The 12,088-nt window shown below is 44.7% G+C and overlaps 1 protein-coding gene across 2 annotated transcripts in view; it reads left to right on the forward strand.

Annotated features, from left to right (window-relative positions):
- UBE2L3 (ubiquitin conjugating enzyme E2 L3) overlaps positions 1–12,088 on the forward strand; it is a 56,800-nt gene that overhangs the window by 16,176 nt on the left and 28,536 nt on the right. Inside the window, exon 2 of one of the 2 annotated variants that reach the window (XM_034989198.1) lies at positions 1,531–1,626. The exons of the other annotated variant lie outside the window; for it this stretch is intronic. Coding sequence (XP_034845089.1) covers positions 1,531–1,626 — 96 coding nt within the window. The remainder of the gene's footprint in view (positions 1–1,530; positions 1,627–12,088) is intronic. 2 annotated transcript variants of the gene reach the window in all.

The following is a 12,088-nucleotide window of genomic DNA, read 5'->3' on the forward strand; positions in this document are numbered from 1 at the left end:
TCTCTCAGTGGCAGTGGCTCTCTCTTCTCACTGTGTAGCTTGTTAAAAATCCACATTTCAGACTCCACCCCACAGTTGCTGGACCAGAATTTCCAGGACTGGGGCCTAAGCCCAGATGGTTGTGGTGAGCAGCTAGGTTTGACAAGCAGCAGCACCCTGTGGGAAGAAACTTGGTCGGGTGTGTCACCTGCCATGAAGCACCAGCATGTCCCATCTGTCTGTTCTGCGTGTTCATTTGCGACACTGTTCTCAGCCTGCTCTATGCCGGGCACACACACATCCTCCAACTTAGAACCTGTAACGCTGGCTCGTTCCTACTTCCTCTGGAATTGTTTCCCCAGGGGACCTTCTGAACTGTTGCCTGTGTGATGGGAATGTGGGGTGCAAAGGATCTTTTGGGCTTGATGGAGAGGCTGGTTCGGAACGTCTGTGCCATTGTGAGCCACACCACACAAGGAAGGGCTTCTCAGTTGCAAAAGGGTGCATGGGCTAGACCAACAAGGAGGAAGCCAGGGCCATTGAGGAAGCTGTCCTGCCTGCTCAGCTGGGTGGTGCTCTAGGGATGTAGAAGAAGGTACCCAAGAGATGCAGAGGAGGCTTGTGTACCAAGGACAAGAGGCCAGGTTGGGACATTGGAGGGATTGTGTCAGTGCAGGGGTCTGAGAATGGAGGAATTTTGGGAATGTGAGCAGGCTGGCCCACATTGGGTCTTGGGTCATAATGCCTGCTGGGTGTTGACTGGAGTTGTTGGAAAAGCAGTGGTGCACAGTTGAAAAACAAGTGACAGACAATTGTAGACTAAAGACCTCTCAGGCAGGGCCCTGAAGTGGTTAGTCCCTGTGGTCATGGTTTCTGGACGAAATGGCATTTGCTGCATGGACAGTTTGCAAAGGGTTCTGTTGCATACAATAGGGTTTCCCCTTCATTGTGTTCAGCTGTGGGTCTTAACTACTGTTTTGAAGCCGAGGAAACGGAGGGCCAGTGAAAGGCTCCTGTCCCCCTCCCCATCCCAGACTGGATAGTTGTTCTCTTTGCCGAGTGTCCATGCTGAGTCTGAGATCTGAAATCACACTTATGCACTGGGTAGAAAACCTGGTGGGTATGTGTTTGCTCCTAGTCCTCAGCATCTGACTCATAGCTTAATAAATCTTGGTTGGAAGGAGTCAGGTCTGTAGCACCTTTCTTGCACCCCTCCTGCGTTGCTGCCCTGTGCAGGGGTCTGAGGGTGTTCAAGCAGAGGTCTGGTGACCAGCCCCAAGAGGAGGCGATATGTCTGCAGAAGGAGGTTATCTGTCCCACTAAGTTCTGTGGGGTCACTGAGGTGGGGGCCTGTCTAGGTCTGGGGCATGGGTTTGAGGGGACCACTGTGGCTCCAGGCCTCTTAACCAGACTGGGCGCAGACTAGTCCACACTCTGAAATTTGGTCATCACTGGTGTTGGCACTCGGTTTAATTTGAGGGAGTCAGGAGGGATCTTAATGTGTGGTGCTTTCCCGTGTTTGACACCCCTTTATGCTTTGTTAATCAACAGGAGCTTGAAGAAATCCGCAAATGTGGAATGAAAAACTTCCGTAACATCCAGGTTGATGAAGCTAATTTATTGACTTGGCAAGGGCTTATTGTTCCTGTGAGTATTGAACACTTCCACTTCTTACCAGATTATTCTTCAAGGTGATGTGTGTGTTGGGCTTACCTCTCCGCTCCCAAGTAGGCTCTTAGGTGAGGCAGCCAACAGATGCACAGAAGCGGGCTGTCCCTAGGATATAATGAGGCAGGGACCTTAGCCTCAGGTGCATGAGTAGAATCCCGTCTTTGCACTGATTTTGTAACATTCTGGGGGGCCCCCCCCGAGCTTTCCATGTCTGTGGTTATTGCCAGGGGAAAGGAGCATGTTTTTGCGCTCCTGGCTTCCCTGGCTTCTCTGTGCCTGGCCCCGTTTGTCCAGACGGGGCTGCCTTCTCTGACCTCTCTTGGGAGATGGCGGCTGTTCCCATCTAGATCTTTTCTTTGCTTCCCTGCCTGGTTTTGCATCTGTGTGTCTAACCCTCTGGACACTTGCATTCCAGGCTTTATTCCTGGTACCCTCCAATATGTGCCTTCCCTTGGTTTCAGATCCCTTTGCCTAATGGCCTACCTGGTCCCCTCACCCACTGTCTTGTTTGGGGCTTCTGCCTCTACTTTCTGACCCCCACAGCTCCTCCTCCCTCTGCCTCACAGACGTCTGCCTTCATATGGTCTCAGGCTTGCTCCTAGCAGTGGCCTTCCTGTCCTCTTGATTTAGTGTCTGCTCTTTCTCCATCCTTTCATCTCCTCCCCCCTTGAGAGCCTCATCCGGTACTAACTCCAGTTTGCAGTCCCAGTTTCTCCCACCCTCCTGGAACCACCTCACACTGAGCACGTGGGCTCCCCTCTGTTCTCACGCCTCAGGCTCGGCAGCCCTGGAGCCTGCTTGCCTCTCGAGCCTTGGGAGCCTGTGCAGCGCCCGGTTCTGTGACCTTGTGCCCCTCACTGCTGTCCTGCCGCTGCTTCCTCTGAGCTCTTAGACACGGACTTTGTTTAGTCCCCTGCCTTTCTCTCGTGCTGTTTCTTGGGGCCCCTGCTTCTTCCAGCATCATAGATGACTAGATCATTGCTGTACATGAAGGAGTCCTGTCCTTGCCTCTATTCCTGCCCTCTCCCCAGAACCACACCATCTGTCCATGAGGTGGCCTCACTTGGACGCCGTGTGCCTTCCAGTCTCCCCAGCTCCCGACCAGGACTTCATCTCGAGTGCTCCCTTCCTTCCTGTTCTTCTGCCTCCACTGCCTTCTCTTTTCATCCCCACTTTCCCCATGAGCCTCAGGCCCTTTTCCTGTGCCTGTCCCTGCCCTGCATCATTGTGCAGAATCTTTCCTTATGGGCAGATTGGCTACTTTAACCAAAGGAGAACACAGAACATGCTTAGTAGATGTTTTCTTCTCAGTGCCGGTTTTAAAAGTCCTTGCAACTTGAACAGCAGCTATTGGATTCATGCTTTATTTTCCTGATCATTTGAATAACGAAGGAAAGATACGCTTTTGTAGTGTTTCAGTACACACTCAGAAATTTTAAATGTGGCAGCATCCAGTCTGGTTTTGAGGGTGAGTCCTTGAGATTTCTCCAGGCTTGGAGATGGTGGGACTCAGGGCACAGTGTGTAGATGGTAGAGGAGCCCCTTGGCTAGGAAGGTTTACCAGTGACCCCAGGGCTTACCTACTGTAGGGAATTGTTAGGTGCCAAGTGGAAGGATGGCCAGGACCATCTGACCTGTCCCTTTTCTAATTGAGATTTTTGTATCCTACTGATATAAGAAAGAGTTAATCCATGGATCTTTTTTTTTTTTTTTTTTAAAGATTTTATTCATTTATTTGAGAGAGAATGAGATAGAGCATGAGACGGGAGGGTCAGAGGGAGAAGCAGGCTCCCCGCCGAGCAGGGAGCCCGATGCGGGACTCGATCCCGGGACTCCAGGATCATGACCTGAGCCGAAGGCAGTCGCTTAACCAACTGAGCCACCCAGGCGCCCCTCCATGGATCTTTTGAAAAATGATAAGAATGAGTGGGACGACTGGGGCGCCTGGGTGGCTCAGTCGTTGGGTGTCTGCCTTCGGCTCGGGTCATGATCCCAGGGTACTGGGATCGAGCCCCGCATCGGGCTGCCTGCTCTGCGGGAAGCCTGCTTCTCCCTCTCCCACTCCCCCTGCTTGTGTTCCCTCTCTCGCTGTCTCTCTCTGTCAAATAAATAAATAAAATCTTAAAAAAAAAAAAAAATGAGTGGGACGGTTTTGAGCATTCAGATTTGGGCAGTCTACCCTGTGATCTCAGTGGCCTGAGAGTGCAGGCCGGCTCCAAGGGTAGGTGGTTGTCATCAGGCTCTGCCCAGAGTATGCCCCAAGGCCTCCCTCTGGTGTCCTGTTGGTGGAGCCTGTGGAATGGGCTATGGTTTCATAAGTCCAAGGTGGAGACTGTTTGGTAGAATGCAGCATGCTTGGGTTGAGGGTACAACCAGCTCGGGTGAAAGCAGGGCCAGAGAGTAAAGGCATGGTAGTTCAGACTCATGCCTTGACCACCTGGTACTGGTCCTCAGGGAGCAGCTTAGTAAAGATGACCTAGCTGTAGCTCAGAGAAGGGGCAGACCCAGACCCCCCAGAGAGGGAAGATGGGAGTGAACCAGATGTGTTGCTTCCTTGAGACATTTCACTGTTACCATGGCACTTCAGGCTTATCCCCTTTAAACGTTTGTTTTTATATAATTTTTTTTTCATTTGAAATTCAGAGGTGATAGCTAAGGAAGAAAATGATCTCGTAATCCTATCATGAAGAAATTAAGTAAGTTTTTGGGCACCTGCCCTGCAGGAACTGGAGGCATGGTGGTGAGCCTTCTCGAATTTCTTTTTCTTTCTTTTTTTTTTTTTAATTTTATTTATTTATTTGACAGAGAGAGACACAGCGAGAGAGGGAACACAAGCAGGGGGAGTGCGAGAGGGAGAAGCAAGCTTTCTGCTGAGCAGGGAGCCCGATGCGGGGCTCAATCCCAGGATCCTGGGATCACGACCTGAGCCGAAGGCAGATGCCCAACCAACTGAACCACCCAGGCGCCCCAGCCTTCTCGAATTTCTTACCCAATGAACATGTTCACTCTTAACCATTAGCATATTCCTCCTAGTCTTTTTACTGTAATTTTTAATGGACCATTTGATAGTTTCATAATTATTACATGTTTTCATCATTTAGTCATTTGCCTTGAAACTCTTTGTGAACGTAACTTTTGATAACTGTACAATATCCCATAATATTTGTTATCATTTATTCAATCATTCCTTAATTTTGGATTGTTTTTCCATTTTTAAGATAATTTATCCATGAACATCTGTATGTGAAAATCTTAGTGAGCATCTTTATTTTAGGTTTGATTTTTTTTTTTTTTTAAGATTTTATTTATTTATTTGACAGAGAGAGAGAGACAGCGTGAGAGGGAACACAAGCAGGGGGAGTGGGAGAGGGAGAAGCAGGCTTCCAGCCAAGCAGGGAGCCCGGCGTGGGGCTCGATCCCAGGACCCTGGGATCATGACCTGAGCCAAAGGCAGTCGCTTAACCAGCTGAGCCACCCAGGCGCCCCTAAGATTTTAGTTTTTTAAAGTAACCTTCATACCCAACATGGGGCTCAAACTCACAACCCTGAGATCAAGAGTCACACACTCTGCTGACTGAGCCAGCCAGGCGCCCGTATTTTATGTTTGATCTTAAGATAACTATAGTCTGACCAGGAGGAAGAGGATTATATTATATATATCTGTAAGCCTATGTATTGTCAAATTATTTCCCAGAAAGGTTGTGCCAGTTTATACTCTTAAGGGCACTGTCTTAACCAGTGCCTGAGCATGTCCTTGTCCGTCATGGAGGTTGCTGGGTGTTATTAAATGGGGTTCTGAATGGCAGTACTTCAGCTCCCAGGCTGTGGGGTCCGATTGCCCCAGGTGAGAACCCTAGCCCTGCCCCTGACTGGTTTGGGGATCTCTAGCAAGTTAAGCAGTTTGTCCCAGTATCCTCACCATCTAAAAGGAGTACTCATCTTTCTGGTTGTTGTCAAAGTTCAGTAAGTGCATGTATGTGAATGCTTGGTCTCACTCTTTATTATTAAAGCCTTTGTGGGGCTTGCTGCAAAACTGTTTGGCAGTATGTAGCAAAGAGCCGATGAAACAAGCATGCAGAAAGAAATCATTGTTGCCAGCGTGGTAGGTGCAAAGGTACTCGATTGACTTTGTGTCTTAGTCCCATTCAGGCTGTTACAGAACAAGATACCAGATACTCGTTAGTTTATAACAACAGAAATTTATTTCTCACAGTTCTGGGAGCTGGAAGTCAGAGATCCGAGTGCCAGTCTGGGGAGGGCACCTTGTTCTTGGTCACACACTTACCCTGTATCCTCCATGTGGCGGAAGGAGCAAGTTAGCTCTCTGGGGCCTGTTATAAAGCACTAATCCCATTCATGAGGGCTCTTCCCTAATGATCTAATCTGCTTCCCAAAGGCCCCACCTCTTAACACCCATCACTGTAGGCATTAAGTTTTCAATGTGTGACTTTTGGGGCTACACAAACATTCACACCATAGTAATGTGCATTTCTAATTTTGTTATTGTAGTTGAAGGTTTTTAATTAATTTATTGACTGTTTATATTTCCATAATCTATCAGAGTTTTAGTATGCTGCTTCGTTGAGTTGTAGGAATTCTGTATATTAGTCCTTTGTGTCTAGGAAAAATATTTTTCAGCTTACTGTTTTCTTTCTTTTGTTTATTCAAGAATTCTTTTTTTTTTTTTTAAGATTTTTTATTTATTTGGCAGAGAGTGAGACAGTGAGAGAAGGAACACAAGAAGGGGGAGTGGGAGAGGGAGAAGCAGGCTTCCTGGGGAGCGGGGAGCCGGATGTGGGGCTCGATCCCAGCACCCTGGGATCATGACCTGAGTCTAAGGCAGACGCTTAACGACTGAGCCACCCAGGTGCCCCTATTCAAGAATTCTTAACTTGAAAGTTTCTCTTAAAATTTAAAAATTTTTTTGCTTCATTAATTTTTTTTATTGTGGTAAAATACACTTAACATAAAGTTTGCCATTTGTAAGTATACGATTCAGTGACATTGATTATGTTCAAAATGTGCAACCACCACTGTCTGTTTCCAAAATTTTTCATCACTCAGAGAAACTCTCTATCCATTCAATAATAATGCCCTACTCCCCGTGGCCCCCCAACCCCTGGGAACCTCTAATCTACTGTCTTTATGAATTTACCTATAGTAGATATTTCATATAAATCATACAGTATTTGTCCTTTTGATCTGGCTTATTTCACTTAGCATAATTTTTTCAGGGTCATCTACATGGTACCACGAACCAGAACATCATTCCTTTTTTATGGATGAATAGTGTTCCACTTTGTTTTTATACCACATTTTGTTTATCCATTCATCTGTTGATGGAAACTAGGGTAAAAAAAAAGAAATTAAGGTGGTTTCTACCTTTTGGCTATTGTGAACATTGGCATACAAATGTCTGCTTGAGTCCCTGTTTTCAAATCTTTTGGGTGTATATGTAGGAGTAGAATTGCTGGATCATATGGTAATGCCATGTTTTTAAACTTTTTGAGGAACTGCCAAACTGATTTTGTGCACAGTGGCTGGCCTGTGCACAAGCGTTCCAATTTTCCTACATCCTCACCAACATTTGTTATTTTACTTTTTAAAAAAGTTATAGCCATTCCAGTAGATGTGAAGTGGTATCTCATGTGGTTTTGATTTTTTTTTTTCTCCTCATGACTATGTTGATTATCTTTTCATGTGCTTGTTGGCCATTTGTATAGTTCTTTGGTGAAATGTTAATTCAAGCAAGGTCTTTGCCTTTTTTGTTTTCTTTTCTTTCTTTTTTCCTTTTTTTTTTTTTAAAAGTAGGCTCTAATGCCCAGTGTGGAGCCTAGCAGGGGACTTGACCCTGAGATCAAGACCTGAGCTGAGATCAAGAGTCAGACACTTAACCTGAGCCACCCAGGTCCCCCAAGACTTAAGTTTTTTAGAAGAGTTTTAGGTTCACAGTAACATTAAGAGAAAGGGATAGAGATTTCTTACATACCCCCTGGCTCCACATGCCTAACCTCCCCTATTATGGACATTCCCTATCAGAGTGGTATATTTGTTACTATTGATGAACCTACATTGACACATCATAATCACCTAAACACATTAGGATTCATCGTTGGTGTTGTATATTCTGTGAGTTTGGAAAAATGTATAATGGCACATATCCTCCATTATCATAGTATCATAACGGACTATTTTCACTGCACTAAAATCCTCTGTATTCTGCTTTTTCATTCCTCCCTGCCCCTCTCCCCCTATCCCTTGCCCTATGCCCACCCACAGCAACCACTAATCTTTTTACTATCTTCATAATTTTGCCTTTTCTGGAATGTCATTTGGTTGGAATCACACAGGATGTATAGTCTTTTTCAGACTGGCTTCTTTCAGTTATAATAATACACAGTTAAGTTTCCTCCATGTCTTTTCACGGCTTGATAGTGCTTTCTTTTTAGCACTGAATAATATTCTGTTGTCTGGATGTACCACAGTTTATCTGTTCACCTACTAAAGAGCATCTTGTTTGCTTCCAAGTTTTGGCAATTATGAATAAAGCAGCTATAAACATTTTTAGTTGGGTGTTTGTGTTCTCCTTTCCTGTCTTTGAGTTGTAGAAGGCCTTTATATGTTATAGATATTAAACCTTTATCAGATATATGATGTGCAAATATTTTCTCCCATTCTGTGGGCTGTCCTTTCACACTTTTGGTAGTGTCTTTTTTTTTTTTTTTTTTAATTCATGAATAGTTGACATACAATGTTACATTAGTTGGATAGTGTTCTTTGATGCACAAAAGTTTTTAAATTTTTTTTTTTTTTAAAGATTTTATTTATTTATTTGAGACAGAGAGCATGAGAGGGAGGAGGGTCAGAGGGAAAAGCAGACTCCCTGCTGAGCAGGGAGCCCGATGCGGGACTCAATCCAGGGACTCCAGGATCATGACCTGAGCTGGAGGCAGTTGCTTAACCAACTGAGCCACCCAGGCGCCCCAAAAGTTTTTAATTTTAATGAAGTACATTTTATCTGTTTTTTCTTTTGTTGCCTGTGCTTTCAGTATCATATTTAAGAAACCATTGCCAAATCCAAGTCATACAGGTCTTCCCCTCGTCTTTTTTTTTTTTTAAGATTTTATTTACTGGGGCGCCTGGGTGGCTCAGTCGGTTAAGCGACTGCCTTCGGCTCCGGTCATGATCTCAGGGTCCTGGGATTGAGCCTTGCATTGGGTTCCCTGCTCAGCAGGAGGCCTGCTTCTCCCTCTCCCACTCCCCCTGCTTGTGTTCCCTCTCTTGCTGTGTCTGTCTCAGGCTTCCCGCTGGAGCAGGGAGCCTGATGTGGGGCTTGATCCCAGGACCCTGGGATCATGACCTGAGCTGAACACAGACGCTTAATGACTGAGCCACCCAGGTGCCCCAATTTTGTTTTTTTAAGTAAGCTCCACACCCAGTGTGGGGCTTGGACTCACGACCCTGAGAGCAAGAGCCTCGTGCTCTACCCACTGAGCCAGCCAGGCCCCCCCTCCCCCGTTTTCTTCTAAGAATGTTTATAGTTTTAGCTCTTAAATTTATTTCTTTGATCCATTTTAAGTTAATTTTTATATATGGTGTAAGGTAAAGGTCCACCTTCCTTATTTTGCGTGTGGATATCCAGTTTTCCCAGTACCATTTGTTAGAGAGACTGCTCTTGATCTTGGCATCTTTGTCAAAAATCAGCTGAACATATACGTGGGGGTTTACTTCTGGACTCTCAGTTCTATTCTGTTGGTCCGTGTGTCTGTCTTTTTGCCAGCCACACTGTTTTGGTTACTGTAGCTTTGTAGTAAGTTTTGAAGTCAGAAGTGTGGGTCCTCCAACTTTGGTCTACTTTTTTTTTTCCTTTGGGTAAAGATTTTATTTATTTATTTGAGAGAGAGAGAGAGAGAGCACAAGCAGGGGGAGCAGCAGAGGGAGAAGCAGGCTCCCGGCTGAGCAGGGAGACTGACACGAGGCTCAATCCCAGGACCGCAGGATTATGACCTGAGCCGAAGGCAGATGCTTAGCAGCTGAGCCACCCAGGCGCCCCATACTTTTTTTTTAAAGTAAACTCTACCCCCAACGTGGGGCTCGAACTCACAACCCCAAGATCGAGAGTCACATGCTCTACCATCTGAGCTAGTCAGGTGCCCCTTTGCTCTTCTTTTATAAGATTGTTTTGGCTATTCAGAGTTCCTTGAGATCCCATGAATTTTAGGGTGGGTTTTTCTATTTTGTAAAGATAACACTTGGGATTTTGGTAGAAATTGAATCTTGAGATCACTTTGGGTGGTGCTGTCATCTGAATATTAAGTCTTCCAATCCATGAACCCAGTATGACTTTTCATATATTTAGGTCTTTAATTTCATTCAGCAGTGCTTTGTCATTTTCAATGTGTAAGTTTTATGCCTCTGTATTAATTAGCTCAGACAGTCATAACAAAACACCATAGACTGGATGGCTTAAACGACAGAAATTAATTTTTTCACACTTCTAGAAGCTAGATGTCTTAGATCAGGGTCTGGCCAGGTCACTTTCTGGTGAGGACCTTTTTCTGGCTTGCAAATGGCTACCTACTTTGTGCTCACATGGAGAGGGAGAGCAGGGGAGTTCTTTGGTGCTGCTTCTTGTAAGTACAGTAGGTCCTCCCCGCCCTAATCTGTGGTTTCAGTTGCCCATAGTCAACTGATGGTCTTCCAAGGCATATGATCTTCCTTCTGACATATCTTCAGGTCAGTATAGTAGCCTAACACTACCCCTATGATGCCTACGTGATTCACCTTACTTCATCTGATCACATCATCACAATAAGAAGAGTGACTACAGTACCATAATGTATTTTGAGAGAGACCACATTCACATAACTTTTATTACAGTATATTGTTATAATCATTCTATTTTTTTGTCAATCTCTTACTGTGCCTAATTTATAAATTAAACTTTATCATAGGTATGTATGCATAGGAAACAACGTAGTATATAGAGGGTTTGGTACTATCTGTGGTTTCAGATACCCACTGTGGGGCTTAGAAAGTATACTGTGTAGATAAAGGGGGACTACTGTACATTAACTGTTGCATCAGGGCTCCACCTTATGACCTCATTTAATCTTAATTACTTGCTTACCCCAAATATAGTCACACTGCGGTTTGGGGCTTCAGTATGTGAATTTGGAGGAAATACAGTCTATAACAGCCTCCTTGGTTAAATTTCTTTCTAGGTATTTTATTCTTTTCAATGTTATTTTGAATGGACTTGTTAATTTCCCTTTTTGGATTATTCATTGTGTATAGAAATGCGACTGATATTTTTGTGTTGCTTTTGTATCTTGCAGTTTTGCTGAACTCATTTATTAGTTCTGTGTGTGTGTGTGTGTGTGTGGTCTTTAGGGTTTTCTACATATGAGATCAGGTCCTCTCTGAGTAGAGGTAGTTTTATATCTTCCATTCCAATTTGGATATCTTTTACTTCTTTTTCTTGCCTAATTGTCCTGGCTAGAAGCAGCAACACTTTGTCAAATAGAAGTGGCAAAAACAAGCATCCATGTTTTATTCCTGATTTTAGGGGGAAAATGTTCAGACTTTCACCATTGAGTGTGATGTTGGCTGTAGCTTTTTCATAAATAGCTTTTGTGGTGGTCTCTCCCTAGTTTATAAAGTGTTTTTATCATGAAAGTGTGTTAAGTTTTTGTCAAGTGCTCTTTCTCCATCACTTGAGATGATTGTGTTTTTTCCTTTATTCTATTAATGTGGTGTATTACCTTGATTGATTTTTGTATATTTAGGCATCCTTGCATTCCTGGAATAAATCCCTCTTGGTGGTGGTGTATAATCATTTTAATATGCTTCTGAATTCATTTTGCAAGTGTTTTCAAAACTCGTAAGGGATTTTGTAATTTTCTTATAGTGTCTTTGGCTTCAGTATTAGGGTGATGCTGGCCTTACAGAATGAGTTACGAAGTATTCCCTCTTTGGAAGAGTTCTAGGGGCGCCTAGGTGACTCAGTCGTTAAGCATCTGCCTTTGGCTCAGGTCATGATCCCAGGGTGTTGGGATCAAGCCCCGCATCGGGCTCCCTGCTCGGCAGGAAGCCTGCTTTTCCCTCTCCCTCTCCCTGCTTGTGTTCCCTCTCTCGCTGTGTCTCTCTGTCAGATAAATAAATAAAATCTTAAAAAAAAGGGGGGGGGCGCTGGGTGGCTCAGTCGTTAAGCGTCTGCCTTCGGCTCGGATCGTGATCCTAGGGTCCTGGGATGGAGCCCTGCATTGGACTCCCTGCTCAGCGGGGAGCCTGCTTCTCTCTCACCCTGTTTGCCTCTCTGCCTGCTTGTGCTCTCCCTGTCTCTCTCTTTGTCAAATAAATAAAATCTTAAACAAAAAAAAAATTCTAGAAGGATCAGTGTTAATTCTTTAAACATTGGGTATAGTTCATCAGTAAA

Source organism: Mirounga leonina, unplaced genomic scaffold (assembly GCF_011800145.1).
Source record: "Mirounga leonina isolate KUSES-001 unplaced genomic scaffold, KU_Mleo_1.0 Mir_481, whole genome shotgun sequence".
Taxonomy (NCBI): domain Eukaryota; kingdom Metazoa; phylum Chordata; class Mammalia; order Carnivora; family Phocidae; genus Mirounga; species Mirounga leonina.